Source organism: Tyto alba, unplaced genomic scaffold (genome assembly GCF_018691265.1).
Source record: "Tyto alba isolate M040663 unplaced genomic scaffold, T.alba_DEE_v4.0 Super-Scaffold_14, whole genome shotgun sequence".
NCBI classification, from domain to species: Eukaryota; Metazoa; Chordata; class Aves; order Strigiformes; family Tytonidae; genus Tyto; species Tyto alba.
Genome location: NW_024881276.1, coordinates 37,070,199 through 37,088,709, shown reverse-complemented (window position 1 = coordinate 37,088,709; position 18,511 = coordinate 37,070,199). Strand labels below are relative to the sequence as shown.

General features: G+C 38.9%; 1 protein-coding gene across 2 annotated transcripts in view; it reads left to right on the top strand.

Annotated features, from left to right (window-relative positions):
* USP25 (ubiquitin specific peptidase 25) overlaps window positions 1–18,511 on the top strand; it is a 94,353-nt gene that overhangs the window by 33,891 nt on the left and 41,951 nt on the right. For both annotated transcript variants that reach the window (XM_042788596.1, XM_042788594.1), the window contains exon 5: window positions 5,045–5,207. In XM_042788596.1, coding sequence (XP_042644530.1) covers window positions 5,045–5,207 — 163 coding nt within the window. The remainder of the gene's footprint in view (window positions 1–5,044; window positions 5,208–18,511) is intronic.

Below are 18,511 nucleotides of genomic sequence, written 5' to 3'. Positions count from 1 at the left end.
TAAACATACCCCTCCCTTCATCCCACCATTTTTGATAAAAGCCATCTTGTTATATGACTTTAAAATAACATATTTTAGGAGAGAAAGGTGGGATGAGAGGGAAATATATTCTCATTAATAATTGGAAGAAGATTTTAAGGAATGTTTTTTTTCTCAGACCTCAGTATGTGCATATATACAAGATTATGGTGGATGTTCTGTCCAGTTCTAATTCAGAAGCTCAGCTCTTTCATGTTCCTTTTTGAAGGACAAAAATGTCATAATAACAGAGTTGTGATTTAGGCAAGCACTCACATAGATGGACCTATTTCTGGATATGGAAATCTTTCTCTCTTTTTTTTTTTTCCTTCCCCAAGTTTTCACTGCTTCTGCTGTGCTCACTTCTTGGGAACCTCAAAGCTTTAGGTTTTTCCTGTAGACCGTGTTATTTTCTGCAACCAGAAAAGAATACACCATAAATTAAGTAGAATGTATTTATAATATTTAGTTATGGGCCAATCAGGTAAGACCAAAAAAGGACTTTTTAGTCTGAGAAGTGAAAAACAAAGTATGCCATTTTTTTTTCTGTATGTACAAAGGTATGTAGACAATCTGTTCAGTTATATACAGAGGAAATGTTGGTCTTTTGATGAAACAGAGATAGATATTTAGTGGCAAAATTACACACACTAGCAGGTGCCAAAGTGTGAACTTGTTGCTGCCATGGGGGATATGGCCTGCACACCGTATCACATTTTCTAAACTTATTATTATTTGCATCATTTGTTGCATGAATTCATTACCCAAAGCCATACAGAAATATTCACTAAAAGATCCAGAGTGTATCATGGCACAAAAAATGGAATTGGACTTTGCTTGTGAATGGAGGCAGAGAAGAATAAGAATCTTGGGGGTTTTGGCAACCTTGCAGTATTAGATCAACTTGGTTACATACCAAGATACACCCTGAGTTGATGGCAAATTATGTCCGACTTGTACAAATACAGGAAGTTCAGAATTCTTGAATTCTTGACCTGAACTATTTAATCAGTTTCCTTAATGACAGGACTTAAGACTGTTTTTAAAAAAAATTTTGAAAATCACTGTGTAGTTAACACCCCACAGAAGAATGTTGGCATTCCAATAGAAAGCACAGTATCTGTGCAAGACTGCTCAAAACAAGTAGAAGAACACTGTGGTTGTAAACAAACCAAGCTGCAGCCATTTACTTTTGTTTTTATAAGTTAAATAAGAAGGAGAAATCAAATAGAAAGTCAATAATAAGCAATTAAACTATGGAAATCTTTAATTTTTAATACTGCTAGGATGTGTGCGTATTTAAATAGTCTTTGATGTGAAGCATATGTATTTTTTCTTCTTTTTTTCAAAGGTATTCATAGTGGTTTGGAACCTAATTTGCACTGATTTTGTTAAGATTTCCAAGGGAGCATTAATGGAATTTCTTGATTTGTGTAATTAATGTTGTAATGCACATAAATCTGTTTTCCTGAAAGTAATGGCTTTGTGCTACTTAACGAGGACAGATCTGATTACTGCGTAGGTGTTGAGAGGAGTGCAGCTGAAATGTCCAAGTGTCCAATAAAGTTTATTACCATTCCCTCTTTAAACCTCCCAGGGAAATGTACATGATCAGTGTATTTCCTACTATGAAAAAGTTTTTCCTGTTTATGTTAATTTACATGGATTGAAGGCAAATGAGGCTGGCCAGATAGGGCATCACTGGGGAAGCTTGTAAGATATGACTGAAAGGACAAATTAGGTGGCCTGTGTTGTGCCTAGGGTAGTAGCCATATTAAAATGAGAGCCCATACTGTACGTGCATAAGGATGTACACAACTCCTAGTCTCTGGTGGTGGTGTTTTTTTTTTTTTTGTTTTGTTTTGTTTTTTTTTTTTTTTTTTAAACACGGTCACTGAAACTGTTGGGGACTTGGTACTGTGGTTAAGCATTGTGTGTATAGATCACTGGTGAAACTGGGGAGGGCTGCAGGGTTGGGGATATTCCCGGATGTCCATCTGTAAGACAGTTGCAGTTTAAAGACCTTTCCTTGTTCTTTTAGCCGAGCAGCCTGTCCGAGTGGGCTTTTCTGCATCATGTTTAGTGGGCTTCCTCAGAATGGTTTGGCTGAACTTTTGTGCTGTGGATTCCCTTTGCCTGAGGCTTATTGCATAGTGTGGCTAGCCCCATGCAAGCAGCTCTGCAAAGCTGCTTGTCTATGCCCAGCTTGTTACAGAGAGAAATAAAACTCTGCTTTCAAGTCCTATGCCAAGCCTGGCATTAACTAACCCTCACTCCAGAGTTTCCCTCCAAACAAGATTCCAACACTTGGAGGTGGGGGAGCCTTTTGTCCCGTGGGGCTAGAGAAATGCCATACGGTGCACGTAGCTTACGGTTCTGCTGCTAGTGACTGCTGTTGTGGTCTCCGAGGGTCACAACGAGGGTGTTTCAGCTGCATAATCAGAATTGCTAAATCCTTGTACTTTCTGGAAGGATGCTCCTTTTGTTGAGATCAGTGTGTAATATTCTTTGTCAAGATAGTTTCCCAAATGAGAACTGTATGAATATAGTATAGTGAACGTTACCAGCATAGTGAGTATACCTCTTATAAATACACTTATTTATGCAGCTTTTAAACTGATCATTAGGTTCCTGTTTACTGTGCTCACTTTTATTTCAGTTTACATCACAGCTGTTATTATGGCTGAAAATTATTTTGACACATAGGGTATGCAGCTATTGTGTGTGCTCTCTGAAGGACAGATAATGTTATAAGTACAATTAAGGAAAAATATCATGAAGCTTTGAGAATCAAATACTTTATTAAGACATGGAAACAGATTTGAGATGGAGTTAGAGATGAGGAAATCCTTTGTCTGCTAAAGAAATACAAAAACACAAGGAAGAAATTTCAGTAGGTAAATAAGTTGATAAATGGTAATACCCTTGGGGTCAGGAAACTGTTTCAGTTTGAGAATATATATTTTTCTGAACTTGAATCTTGAAATATCTTGAAATATTCTTGAAGTTGGGGGGTTGGGAGGGGAAAGTGTGATTATTTTCCTGAAACAAAAGTGGTGTAGAGTAGGTATTGTAGTCCTGTTACAACATCATTCTAAATTTATTCTAGTCTGTCAGAGTCTTCCTGTCAGTTTTAAAGGTCCCTTCAGTTTAATTTAAACAAGAGTTTTAAGTAACTCTACCTGAATAAGAAATTACTTGAAATATATATGTGTGACACTTGTTTTGAATTATTTTTTTTAATGTCCCCATCAAATAACTTTCAAGCAGAGATACACTCGTCATCTAACACTTTTGAAGGATTCTATCAGTGAGAAGGGAAATTTAATTTGACTGTTTCTTTGTATTTTGGGGCTTGCTTAGGAGATAACATTATTGTAAAAGACTCCTGGAACTAGTAACTACTGGAGAGTCAGGTTCCATCCCTGTGCATTGTTTGATGAAATGTCAGAGCAGAAAGTCTTAGAGGACTATATGCTGGTCCTTTCAGTGCTGTTTACAAGGTTACCTGTCAAAAACTGCATGTCAGAAATTGATTAATCCTTAGGAAATGAAAACTTTTAGGTTCTTCTTGGGATGTAGTGATACAGAAGTGGTTTTTATGCCAAATGGTCTCTCTAATTCTGAATGCTACTATTTTTTTTTTTTTTTTTTTTTTCAAAATAAGTAGCAATAACAAATTAGTGTATCCCCCAGAGCAGTTATCTACAGTAGAATCTTACAGTACTTCATAGTTCTTGTATGTTGTCTTAGATTTTTTTGATAAGAATATAGCTTGAAACAAAAATTTACAGTCAGGAAAGTGAGAGATTACAGTGTGTATGTGTGTGTGTTGTGGTGGGTTTTTTTTGTTGGTGTTTTTTTTTTTTTTTTTTTTTCCTTTTTCCCCCCTGCCGTTTTTTTTTGTTTTTCTAGGGTGTTCAAACTTTGTCCTTTTAGGAACTCCATTTACAAACCAGCTTAAACCTGTCTTTCTTTTGATGTTTAGTGAGTCTAGAACTGAAGGGAGCAACCCTTCATGCTGTTCAGACTGCTTTGATGCTTGTCATGCAGCTCCTGAAAGCCTGTGCTTGGTGAAAGTAGTGGTAGTAGTTCAGTAGCAGCTCAGGCTGTTGTACGAGTCGGACAAGGTGTTTGGGGATAGTGTCTGTGCTGTCAGTAGTGCACAGGCCAGGCAACTTCACATATGAGTTAGAGCCACTGTTACATGACCTGAATGTATCCATCTTCATCTTTCTATTTAGAATATGTGGCTACCACAGATTACCTCTAAGGTGTTCGTTGTCATCAGTCTATGGATACGTGCTGATGTAGAAATACTGTGTTGAGTGAAGCTTGAATCTGGGAGCGTAACACACATCAGATCTTACTGTTGTGTGAAATATGGACATTCAGCATAAATCATGTAGGAACAGTTTCCTGCAGAGTGTGGTCATTGATGCATAGAACTAACTTGTGGGGTGGCATTTGAAAAATTGTGGGGAAACGTCTTTCCATGGCTGATTAATTACTGACTATGTAAAGTGATTAATACAGTTGCCTAAGTTGCAAAAATGGAAATTAACAACGCTTCTTCCATTTTTGAAAGTTGCCTAGCCAGCTTCAGTTTCCTGTCAGTAAAATAAATATTGGTGACTTTGTGCTTTGTGTACCAATAAAAGCATTTGTAGATGAAAGCACAATACTAGTAGTGCTGCCTGAAATTTCTTGCTGTCCATTCTAGCTGAATCTGGTTCTTAAATGATTGATGGCTTACAGACATGGCTCTTGTATCTAGAGCTATCACAGGAGATTCACTCACTCTCTGATACCATTTTCCAAAAGGTAATGGAATTACTGTAACATATCTAAAAGTAAAATAGCATCTTACTTTTGAAGACATATTATTGCATATACATTTAAGACCAAGCTCAGCAACAATAAGCTTTTGAATGATGCAATGAAGTTGTCTGTATTAGTAACTGAAGGTGTTCTACTAGGTCTTCTTTTTTTTTCTCACATTTTTCCCCCCCTTCTGTTCCCAAAGAGTTCTAGAAGCCAGTATTGCAGAAAATAAAGCAAGCTTAAAGAGGACGCATCCAGAGGTATGGAGTGACTCTCCAAACCCATATGATCGAAAGCGGCAAGACAACTGTCCAGTAGGATTAAAGAATGTTGGCAACACATGCTGGTTTAGTGCTGTCATTCAGGTAAGCACCCTCTTCTATTTGCTCTGTATACTTTTAATTGTATTTATTGTGAGGTGAGTTATTTTAAGTGGGTAACAAGATACCTGTTTTCCTGGGAAGCTTAGGCCAGTGCATGAGATCTTTTTGAGCACTACTTACTTATTGCATTTCTTAACATATTCATCCATAAGTCTGATTGAAGTGTAGCAAGTACCGTAGCATAACTAAGTGAGGCTTCAAAATGTTTCTTATTAAGAAGTTGTTGAAGATAAGGAGTTGAGTCTCTGAAAATCCTCGGTGTCTGGAGCTCGTGCTGACATCATTGACAATTGCGGATGCCTAAAAAACATGTGAAAACTGGATTACAGATGAAGAACAGACTTTTTATATTAAAAGGAATGCATGCAAATGAATGGGAGTGGCTGAGATTGGAGGAAGGTGGAGGAAATGAGGCACCATCAATCATGGAGTGCTTACTAGAACAGTTACAAGGAAATAGATAGCTTAGTAGGGTAAAAGAATGAATAACTGATAGAGAAGGAAACTTGAGAAGGAGGAAAGTGAAGGTCTGATGTAGATGCAGTTGCATCTGTTTTGGTTTGTTTTACCTAATACAGCCAATATATGTGCTCTTAGTCTGGTTTTTGTGTATATGTTAATTAAAAGCGATCCTTTTTTTTCTTTATTTTTAAATAGGGTCAGTAGGGAAACGAGTACAGATACTGCGATTTGTCTAATGAAATCTAATGTTCTGATATCAGTAATTCATTGTACATAAACTTTATGAGTCTGCCTTTTAAGTTTTTTTTTTTTTTTTTTTAGAAGCAATTGCTAAATCTCTCCTGTAAGTAATCTGTAGATATATTCAAAAGCATCCAAACCCACAGAAAACTGCGGGTCAAACTGGCATACAATAGGGGGAAATTTGTTTTTGGTCTGTAAGAAGCAAATTCAGCATATTGTAACTTTTCATAGTCCTGACATTTTGAGACAAAGCAAATAAAATCTTTAATACCCATTTTTAACAAATTAGAGTCAGGCTGAAGCACTTCAGATAAACTAGTATTGTTACTTTGATACTGATGGCTGTTGTACTTCAGGCTGAGTCCATTTAGATTAGTGTTCTGCCTAGTAATTTCCACAAATGGATGCTTATGGAGGAGGAGTACATACAGTACAGTGATACTGCTCGGTTAAAATACTCTCAGCCTCCAGCTGCTTTCATCTTGGGGGAGTTTCTTAATCCTTTGCAGTTTGTTTAGTTGGTAATCCCCAATGGACTTCCCTTTTACATACTTGTCTCCCTTGAACCTTGCATACTCCTTGCACCCTTGGGGTTCTTTGGGGACGAATTCCATAGTTGTGCTCTCTATTGCACGAAGAACCGCCCCGGTTTTGTTTGGTTTTTGAACCTGGCTCCCACTGGCTTTTTCTGGTGCCTTCCATGTCTCCTGGTGGACAAGTTAAAAGTTGATGGCTGTTACAGTTCTGTGGATTGCTGTAATACTCTCTTTCAGCAGGTCAGTGGTCTCTTTTTCCAAGCTTACTGCTGAATTGTTGCTTATATAGAATATGCTGTAACCTCTGATCCGCCTTACTGCTGTTCTCCAGATCTCTTCTAGATTTAGTAACATTTTAGTTTGGGGACCAGGCAAGTTTTCAAGGTGTGAGTGGGCTATGAATCTATGAGGTGATACGATGGACAGATACAGGCTTTTCAGGAGAGACAAGTGGGGATGACAAGGAAGGGCTTTCCTTGTGAAGGAGCAGGTGAAATATATGTGGTATGAGAATTTGTGGATCAGGATCAGAGGGGAGAGGCTTGTAGAGGTACCACCCTGATTAGTTTGTTACAGAACACCCTCCTCAGAATGAGGATGTGGACAGAACTTTCTTTAAAGGCAAGGAAGTTTCTTGATCATGGTCTGTGGTTCCCATGGGGAACTTTAACAAACATCCCAACACCTGCTGGAAGTCCAACATAGCAGGACACAAACAATCCAGATTTCTGGACAGTATCGGGGACAGTGGGCCAACTAGGAATGGTGTGCAGCTGTATCTGCTGTTCCCTAAAATGGAAGAACTGGTTAGAGATATAGTAATGTGGGTACTCTTGACTGCAGTGACCATGAAATAGTGGAGTTCAAGATCCTGATGGGAGTGAGGAAGGAGTAGCAGGGTACAGACCCTCGAATTCAGGAGAGCAGACTTTGGCTTCTTCAGGAAGCTGGTATCTGGGATCCCGTAGGAGGCAGCTCAGAAGGGCAGAGGAGCTCAGGAAAGCTGTCAGCATCCTCTAATTGCAAGAAGGGTCCATTCTGCTGCTCAGGGAGCTCATGGCCAAGGTCCAGTGCAAGCAGGCAGTGTGCAGACTTTGATGCTACACTAGTCGTAAAAGGCTGAGCAAGGAAAACATTGCTCTGTTGCTGAATAGAACAGGTGATTTGGTGACAGCAGACTTAAATAAGGCTGAGGTACTTGGTGTCCTGCTTTTCCTGTCTTCACCGATGAGGTTTCCCAGACCACTGTGCTTAGCTGGAAGAGAGGAACTCCGAGCAGTGGTTAAGGATTGATTCAGATATTAGTTGAGGGAGCTTTACCCATGTAAGTCCCCAGGACTCACTGAGCTGCATCCAGTGGTGCTGAGAGAATAGGGCAAAGTCTTATCAAGGCCACTCTCTATCATCTTCAAATGGTCATGGAGAATCAAAGATGTTTCTGATTAACTGCAGACAGGCCAAAAAGTCAATCTGAGAAGCTATGGGATAGTCTGCATTAACTGACCATTGAGAAGATGGAGCCAGGCTATCCACAGCAGTGCATATCTGGAGGATGAGAAGCCATGGGAGCAAGTTGAGATAAGAGAGATTCAGCCTGGTTATAAGAAGCATTTTTCCCCATGAGGAAAGGCAGGCAGTGGAGGTTGCCCAGAGAGGCTGTGCAGACTCTGTTGAACCTTGAAGGCTTTTAAGATGTGCCAGGGAAAACCCCTGAGCAGCCTGGTCTGATCTCACAGATGACCTCCTGCTTTGAGCAGGAGGTTAGAAGAGAGACTTCCATCAGTCCCTTCTGAGCTGAATTACCCGTTGATTCTCTGGTAATGTTTTCAGTTTCATTCTGTCTTCTTTTCTTAATTACTTTATTCTGTTTTTAACTATTTAATGTGTTGAACTGACACTTTCATGGAACTATCTGTCATAAATTCACAGTTTTGATTAATATTAGTTAGCTCGGTGCCTGTCATTTTCTATAAATTTTAGGGTTGCTTTCCACCACATACCTCACTGGACACTCTGTGTTGAATTTAGCTTTCTTATTACATAGTCACTCAGTCCCATATGATCCTTACATCAGTTCATCTTTACCAGCTCTTGATTTTACTACATTCCATATCTCTGTACTGAGCAAACTTGGTCATCTTGCCACTTGCTCTCTTGTCTAGATCACTTCTGAATTTTGCTTACCAGCACAGACTTTGTGAATTTGCAGTAGCCTCCCTTCAAGCTGGAACAGATGGTTTGCTCTTGCCCTCTTTTGCTTTTTGATTGCCTATTTGTCTGTCACTGCTTAGTTAAAAGCTTTTCTTGAATTACCTCTTCAGAAATTACTCTGAAATCTCAGTAGACTACATAAATTTGACTGCTGTTATCCGTGTTCTTTTTGACCTCTTGGTGTTGGGTGGGGTTTTCTTCTGTTTGTGGTCTTTTTTTGTTTGTTTTTCATGTTAATACAGAGAAACATTTATTTTCCATAAAGCTCTTTGTGGAGCTAATATGACTTGGCACTTTACCTTCTCTGTCATCAGATTTTCTGTTCCAGAGCAGTGCCAAATCTCAAGATGACTGATTGTATATTTATGTGCATTTCTGTAAAATAAATGTTTATGCCTAGGAAACTGGAAATGTTTTAAATATTTTCAAGGAAACTTTAATTTTAGTTCATTAATGACAGAATAAGAACAGAGGCTAGAGAATGTAAAAACCTATACTAGACCTATGATCTCATGTTACTTATACCCAGTGTGCAACTTCATACCTTGAAAATGGATTAAAAAGAGGGCTAGCTAGTTCTTATGGTCATTGCCCATATTATTTGAAAAATCTGTGGCATTTGGAATTATAATGGTTTGATCCTAACTTCTGTATTTAGGTCTGTATATAGAACATAATACAAGTAAACCATTGAAAGATTAATAACCTCAGTTGGTTGAAAATTTAGATTCTTAATATTTCAGCCAGGAAGACTTACGTTTCAAACAACCACCGCAGGAAATTTAATGCATGTTAATTTAGAGCATTAGCTAATAGCATATTTATTTATCCACAGGGTAGGTTGGCTCCTTGGGTTGCATTGACTATGTAGAAGTATTTTCAAGCTTTCTTTAGGAGTCTTGAAACCTGACACATCACATAGATCAACAATATCTAAATGTTAACTACTGTCAGTTACAATGATATATTATGTAATATAATCTAAAACTAAATTGCAAAGAAAGAAAAATCTTTTTCTTGCTACTTAAGGGTGCTTGTTAAGGAAAAAAAAAAAAAAACCAAAACTTTTGACATTTTGAGGGTTTCCTTATGCAATGTATATATATATATATTTTTTAAATAGCAGCCATGCAGTCATCAGTGGTTTGTTGTATTTGCATTAAGAGTATGAAGTTCCTTAAGATACATTTGCAGTGAGTGACAGCAAACCCTAACAAGATTCAAACATTGCTAGAAGTACTGCATTTTAATCTGTATTTATTTGTGCATTAGAGAAATACACATATGTGGAAGTCACCTTCTGTAGGGGAAGAAGGGAATCTGTATTCAGATCACGCCAAAACAAAGTTTTGCTTTCAACAGTTACATTCAGCATCATTACAGTGAACAGTAATATTTTTTCCACAGTGTAACTTCTAAAAACTTGTCCTACTGTTGAAGACTTGACTTGATAACAACTTGAATTTAAAACTGAGTCCCCAAGAAAATATATAAAACCAAAACTGTATTAAAGCACGTCGGCTTTTTCCTTACCAGCCAAGAAACCAATCAAGTCCCTCAGAAACTTTCCAGCCTCCTTTTGGACTTGTAATAAACCTACATTTTTGACAGCTTACCCATACATGCTTTTGCTACTGTTTAGTTAGATTAACTTTTATAGAAGGATCCCTAAATTTTGAGGTTTTAGAATATTTCTAGAAGGTTGCTTGTGTGGGTTTGTTTTTTTTTTTTTTTTTTTTTTTTCCTGTTTTTTTTTTTTTTTTTTTTTAATTTTCATTATTGTAACTGCATATATCTACTCTTGAAATAGAATGTAAGATATCAACTTCTTTAAAGAAGCTAAACACAAATATACTACTACATGTTTTTACTTCTGTTTTTACATTAGATTTCAATGGCTCCCTTGTAAAAAGGTAACTTCACAATTTTCCTTGGTTTTAAGAGTTTATAGTCTGAAAATGGCTTATAAGTAGTACATTTATTGTGCCTGCAAAGTGGCTCCTTTGTGTCATGCTGAGCACAAGTTATATGCATGCAGGATGTGGAAGGCCAGTAACTCGCAGGACATGGATGTGCTGTTGGAATCGTGTCCGTAGGCTTGCTGCCTGTGCCAGGTGTCTCCCAGGTGTTCTCCTTTACGACATTGCACAAGACTAACTTGGAGTTCCAAGCAGGGTTACAGGCATGTGTGAGAAGTAATGCCCTGGCAGTACTTGCCCCTTGAAAAGGTGTCATGGGAGATACTGAATAGTTGGTGGCTTAGTGAATGTTGTCCACTCAGTGCACTGAAACAAATTTCTGATGGAAGGAAGAAAGTGTGGGTGGAAGCACATGAAAATTGTACTGTAAACGCTGCTCTACTTCCTGCCCCCTTGTCCCTTACCTAAAGTACTAGGTGCAGGGTTTCCCTGGGTCTCATGACTTCAGGAGGCTCTCTGGATTGTAGCTTCTCCCTTTACCAAATGAGTTACCCCAACAGGGCAACTGGGATTTGGCATTTCCACACCCTTTCCTCTGGGAGTCTGTCAGAGTCTGGTTAGTCATTCAAAAATGCAACTTCTTTGGATTTTCTTCCCTGAAAGTACATAGCTTGCAGAACAAAGAGTTAACAAGCTACTGTCTTACAAGCATAAATCTTCATGACTCTCTTTAGCTTTTATTTTCAGAGTCTCTAACATGACTTCTGGCATTTTACTCTGTTGCATTGTGTTTAGGAGCAGCCTTCTTGCTTTCCTGATGTCAATATATTTGGGGTAGGGATGTCATTTTAAACTGAGCTTCTAGTTCTGGGAAGAAGAGACCCAGCCTTGATGGGTGAGAATCAGGCAAGTATTTTCTTCCCAGCTGGTGGCTCAGCTATTGTTCTTGCCACCTTTGAAGCAGTCTGCCACAACTATCTAAATTTTGCATAGTTTCGTTTTTCCTCTTTACCATGTTGAATGAAAAGGATTGTGGTGGATCACGTGGTAGTGCATTAATATCAAAAAGCCTAGTATTATTATATAAGAGTTGCATATATGTACATTCTATGCTACTCCCTTGTTTTCCTGGGCGTGCAACAGAAGGCTTCATGCTGAAGAACATGCAATGCGCAATCCCTGTTTTGAGTTAAAACAGTCATTGATGGAATATTTTCTTTCCAGTTTTCTCTGTGGAACAGTGTGGGGCAGGGCTGGGGGGGAATTTGATAAAAACTCTTCTGTAGAGTTTCATGATCACAGGAATAATGATGTTGGAAATCTAGTTTCTTGCTTGCCCTCCCTCCATCACTCCCTCGGTTCCTTTATAGAATAAAGATCAACCTGTCACTTTCAAGTTCAGTTATCTGATGGTATTTGCTGACAGGATATTCCTTTTCCTGCTTTTTGTTGTCTGTGGTCTCCAGTTCCTTTGGGTTGCTTGTGTGATATTTTTTTTTTAAACACCTTACATTTAGCGGTATATAATATTGCAAAACTTCTGTTGTGAAGGGATGGAAAGTCTTAATGGATGATATCTTTAGCTTTGACTAAAGATGTTTACAGAATAAGTGCTGGATTGTGATCCTATGTGCAGTTCCGAGGTTTAGAAGGGCATAAAGCCATTGCATTGTTTAGGTGTGTTGCTTGAAGTTATACCACAAACTTATTTCATGTTGTTGTGCATTTAGGCAAGAAGTTGAAAACTGTAACCATGTAAGGAAGTTTTGGCTGTTATTTTATGTTCTAAGAGATGATTTTTTTTTCTTGCATTGAACATGTAATAGAGGAGTGGTTGAATGGCATTTTTTTAGTATGTGCCAAGATGCAAATATAAAGTGGATTCTTCTGGGCACATATCATACTTATCTGTCTTCTGAATTGCAGTAATGTTCTGAGATTGTTGCTATAAACAAGTAAATGTTCTCTAAATGCAGTCTGGTAATACCATGGTGAACTGTTTATTTAAAATGTTGACTCAACCCAAGTCTGCTAGAGGTCTGAAGTTAGTTTGACTTTCTGGGTCAAACAATATGAAAGCTGTTTTCCATCTTCTTCCATGTTACACCTCAGCCTTTTGGAAAAGGAAAACATGACAGCTTAAAACTGCATTTTTTACCTTTGTTTTCAGCAGTTTGGAATGCTGTTTTCTTGTCTGTCTATAAATAAAAATGCCCTTTTTGAGATACTTTCCAAAGCTTTTAAGGTATGGGATTGAATCTCTGTGTGACTTTGAAAATGCTAAATGTTTTTCTGACTGCTACCACTGTATATGTGGGGTGGTTCTGCTGAAGTTCAGCCATGAGATAGTGTCATATCTGTCCGTACAAGTTTTGTTTCAGAGAGGGAGAGATTAAAAACTCCTCTTCCTATACTTTCAAAATGAAGTTTGAACAGGAACCTGCTCAAGTCCCAGCTTTGGAGCTGTATTCCTTTCCTCCCTACCCTCTTCCTTACACGCAGTTTTCTAAAGAATGTGAGGATTTTCAGGAAGGCTTTTTTGACTGTGCCAGATTCTCAGTTTATGGAAAAAAGCAGTATGAGGAATATGTTTTGGGTGACTTCCTCGTTTTCTTAAGGGTTTTTTTCTCTCTGAAAAGTAGACACTACACAGGGTTACTATGTTCTTCAGAGAAAATATATTTAGAATTCTTTATAGTCTTGTTACAGTAACTTTCTCATTGTAAGTAAAAAGTGATTAAACTAATTTGCATATACATACAGCAGTCGGTTTCCTTTTAGTTCAAGCATTATAGGGAGAATTCTTGTTGTATTTATGCTTTCTGACTTTTACTTTGCAGTGCATAGGCTCAAATGTAGGCCTGATGGCCATGTTTAATGTCCATCATTAGTCACTATTCTGAAAACAGGATTTACCACTTGTACAAATAAGGCTTGCACAGGTGGAGTAGGAGGCAAGCCCCCCAGTGTGAGTTGGAAGGAGCTGCTGAGTGGAAAGCAGCATAGTGCAGGAGTGGTGTGGCCAGTGCAATGGCAACAAAGCTACTTCATGGACTTCCCTGTGAGAAAAGTAGGTTCAAGAATATGAACCGAAAGGTAAAATAGTAAAATAGGTGAATAAGAAGTGGGGAGGATGTTAAAGAGGAGGGAGAAATGATACTCCCAAATAAAGGATATAGAGTCCAAAATACTTGAAAGTTGCAGAGAAGTGGTTTTAGTTGCCAGTGAAGTTGCTTATGTTTCTGCAATATGAAACTTTGCTGGACACTAATACTCCATCTGAGGCATACAGGAGTGTTAAGTCACTAATAAGTCTAAGTGCGGTATTTAGAAGTACTTTTATTTTGAGCCCTTAGTACTTCTAATATTTGTAACTAGTAAATTTAAAGTTCTTAATTTTATTGGAAGGAACATATGATAATGTGTACAGGTGGGAGCATACATTCCATAGAGTTCTGTGTTTTCTTTGATTTAGATCATTGGCACAAATAAAAAGTTAACCCCAGTTATGGCTGATCTACGCCACTAAAACTAGCTCTATACACAGTAATCCACTAAAATTGTTTATAAAATGAAATGAGAACATAAGCCTTATTTGTCATGTTAGCAGAGGCAAACTATTCCAAATAATACACCTAATGGCAGGGCTCTATTTTTGCTTCTTTATTTTTAGAACAGTAATAATGTATTCATTGTTTAAGGTTGCTCTGTGCTTCCTATACAAAATGAAGGTAAATACGGTCTCTGCTTTGGCTTTAAAATCTGAAAAAATATGAAATTGGAAATGCATAAAAGGCCCCAGATGACTAAATGAAGCAAATAGGTGTTGCGATGTGTTAATGCACATATAAGCTTTCAATTTACACAAGGTCATATTTTAGCTAAATGCCAGTACCTTAAGCAATTTGTTTAGGAGTTCTGTAGAAATGCATCCTTTTATTTCCCCCTGCCAAAGAGTCGGATTTCAAGCTGTACTAATAAAGTATATTTAGGTTTTGCGTACTAGCCAAATTAAGTATTTCCTAAATTTTCTTTGCCAAAATTCACATTAGTCTTTGTATTCTTCTCCTGTTATATCTCAAGCCTTGGCACTAATCTGGACAAATTCCTAGCCAGTATTTGATACTGACACATAGGTATCGTTATGCACACCTACACTAGTCATGGTATCCTTACCTGTTGTTAATCCACTTTGCTTTGGTAAAAGGGAGCCTGCAAAATGGTCTGCCACAAGAATGGAAAATGCATAGCTGTCCTGGGTTGAGTGAGTGGTGGAGCATTTTGGTGGCAGGGGAGGGGGCTATAGGGGCGGCCCCCTGTGAGAAGCTTCTCAAAGCTCCCCCAGCTCCACATCAGCTCCACTTCTGTTTGGAAACTGAGCCAATCAGCTGCGCCTCTGCGATAACGTATTTAAGAAGGGACCTGGTGACGGGCAGTGGGACTTGTGAGGAGGAGTTGCTGCAGCTGCGTGAACACCAAGGTCAGTGGAGGAACGGAGGAAGAAAGGAGGGGGGAGGTGTGCCGGAGCAGAGACCCCCCTGTATCCTGTGGTGAGACGGCAGGGCAGCCCCCCTCTGCCACCCATGAAGATCTACGGTGGAGCAGACATTGATTTATGGCCTGTGGCTTCTGCCTGAATGATCAAGGTTCTGTGCCCGAAGAAGGCCGGGGTCTCATGGGAAAAGGTAGCCCTGCTGCTGTAATTCAGTGCTGGGAGGATTGCAGCATGCGGGGGAGTCCCACGCCAGAGCAGCTCGGGAAGGGCTGCAGCTGTGGGAGAGAATCCAGTTGGAGAAAGTTGGTGACCCATGACGGAGCAGTGTGGGGAACGCTGCGGCCCATGGGAGGAACTCATGTCAGAGAAAGTTTGTGGAGGACTGTCTCCTGTGAGAGGGGGACCACGATGGAGCAGGGGGAGGAAGTTCCAGAAACTCCCCCCACCAAAGATAAAGGAAGTGGCAGCACTGACTGCACCCCCTATTCCCTGCCCCTGCGCCACTGGGGGAGGAGGTAGAGATATCAGGAGCAGAGCTGAGCCCGGGAAGAAGGGAGGGGTGGGGGGAAGGTGTTCTCAAGATGTGGCAATGCTTCTCACTGTCCTACTCTGTTATGTGTTGTCAGTGTCTGTAATAAATATATGTTCTTTTTTTCTTCCCCTAACGAGTCTGCCTTTTGCTCGTGATCATAAAGGGTGATTTTTTTTTTCCCATCTCAGTCCTGTCTTGAACCCCAAGCCTGGCTCTCTGTCCCTTCTTATTGCTGGAAGAGAAGGGAGAGAGAGTGGCTGAGTGGTGGTTGGCTGCCGGTCAGGCCCAAATCACAACAATAGCTTTCCTTGGGTCTGCTCTAAGAGAAACCCAAATGATGACCACATTTCACAATATGCCACCAGTGATATTCCAGCTGTGTGCCAGTAGGTATGTCCTATTTTGTTTGCTAAACTTCATTAGTAGCTGTGATTTTTTTTTTTAACTTTTTTTTTTTTTTCTCCCCCCCTTCTTATGATGTCAGAAGTTTAGGTTTATTGCAGCCATTACAGCACTGGTATTCATTCTGCTTAAAGATCCTAAATGATTTTCTGCTAAATAAGTTTTTGTCATTTTGTTGACTCGTTTAGAGTTAGTAGTCTGAATCGCTTTAATAAGTATTTCACAAACCAATTTGAAGGTCTTTCCTGCCGTCCAAGCTTAACCTTTGCAAATTGAATGGGAAGACAGCTTTGTTGATAGTATTATGAAATCAGGGTTTTCATGTGAACTTGTGTAAAAAGTGATCAATATTAAAAATTCCCCAGTTTTTGTGGAAAATTTTTTGCTTTTTTGTTCTCAATGGTAGAAACAAATACAAAACTGTTAGTCAAAGAAAACACAAGGTTTTCATACATTTTAGTAAACCAACTTTTAGTGCCTTGTGCTTACAGAACTTGCAAGAATCCATCAGAAAGTTTGTCTAAAGCTTTGTGCAGCGGCTTGATAGGTCATCTTTTATCTAGATGCAGAAGTATTATTTTCCTACTCTTCAAGTACTGTTGATGCCAGTAACTTTACTATTTTAGGACTCTGGTGGTGGCTCTTAATGATCTGTATTGCATGCCAAGATTTTAGGGATTTAATATGCTGACTAATTCATATTCTTGCAGTATTAATGCAATATCACAGTTCTTGAATGTTAAGAATTAATCCTCTACTCAAGCAACCTACGTTCTGCCCAGGTCCTTATGTTTGATAATCCTAGACATTAAGGGGGGGGGAAATTGATAAGCAGGGTGTTTTAGGTGAAAGCAAGGCACCTTATATTCTGAAATTGGACTCTATATAGCGTAGGTGCTCATTACTGTGAAAAGTGGATGTTTTTAGTATCTTACAGTCTTGAAGCTACAACTCTACCTAGGTCTTTAACATGACAGAAAATGTCAGCATTATCACCACCTCTAGCTGGGGAAAGCCACAGTATGTCTGTTGTCAGCATGGTTAGTTTGAACACCCTGAATTGACACTGGATTTGTGTTGTTATTGCTTATTTTCATTTTCTTTTGCTATCTTGTTCAGCCACCAAAGTGACATAATAGGTGGCAGGTATTAAAAATATCTGTTGACTTCATGATAATTTGAATTGATGTAATTTACTTTAGCATTAACTTGGTCAAGTTTCCAGATGACAGCTTTTAAATAGGTTTAAATACACTGGAAGAAATCCCCACCTCCTAGAGAATTTTTCTTGCATGCATAAGTTTTGCATACTTTACATTAGTAAATTTTAAACATATTTGGTCAAGGACAGTAGATATGATGTATCCACCTTTTTAGATCCAGCCTGTTTTCTTGCAGTGGGACTCCTGACACCTTTCTATAGATGAAGCCAAGTAGGTAAGAGTTGAAGTCCTGCCCCATGCTGTGTGTTTGATAGGCCAGTGCTTTGGCCAGGGGCCAGTGAGTGACTCTCAGGCCCAGGACAGTCTCTGCTGTGTCTCTTGGTGGCTGCAGAAGAACAACTTCTGCTCCATAGCATTGCCTAGTTTAGGTGTAGGAAGCCTAGTCAACACATGGCTCAGCAAATTGGGAATGGTTTTGCCTAGCCCCTTTCTGAAACACTGGAGTGGTTGGCTATGGGATGTCTCTGCTGCCATGAGGGCTTAGGTGAACTTGTTTCTATCTCCTTACCTCGGGAAGAACTGTAGGTTCCTCCCAAAAATTGGTTGGTCACAGGCACACTTATTGTATACTTGTTTACACTTGCACTGAGAAATTATCTTCTTTTTACTGAAGGTATAAGTTTCCTGAAGTTGATGTAGCTCAGTATAGAAGAGCTGCAACATGATACTGTCCTGTTAGCATTGGTGATGTTGGCAGTAGATTAACTGTGAGTGTTCTGCTGCATCTCAGTTCAACCACGTACAGAATAAGCTGTTTTGGAGAAAAGTTTAATAACTAAATAGCTTGCATAAGAAATTTTGAGTAAATAAAGCTGAAGAAGAGGAGAGCATATCAGACAATCCTCTTAATTATTCTTAGCAGCTTGCAGAAATAGGTTCATTCAGTTTAGTAAAGCATGGAGTTACATGTTCACAGTTTAGAGTACTGGATTAAAGAAATAGAGTTTTTGTGAAAAATTTGTGGATTAGAATTTCTGTGGCATTCAAACTTCAGTACAGTTTTCAGTACAGTTTTGTGTGCCTAATTTGTGTATATGAATTATGAAATTGTCCAGTTCAGCTGCTTGGCACTTTGATGGCACTTGGATTACTCATGGAGAAAAGTCAGTCTTTGGACATTATATTTCAGCAGCTGGTTTGTATGTAAGACATTGCTATGTTTTGCTTGATGAAGAGCCCACCAGTGGAATGCTGTTAAATCATGAGACATAACTTCAATTTGTATCAAGTTCTAGAATGACACTTGAATTAAATATTAACATT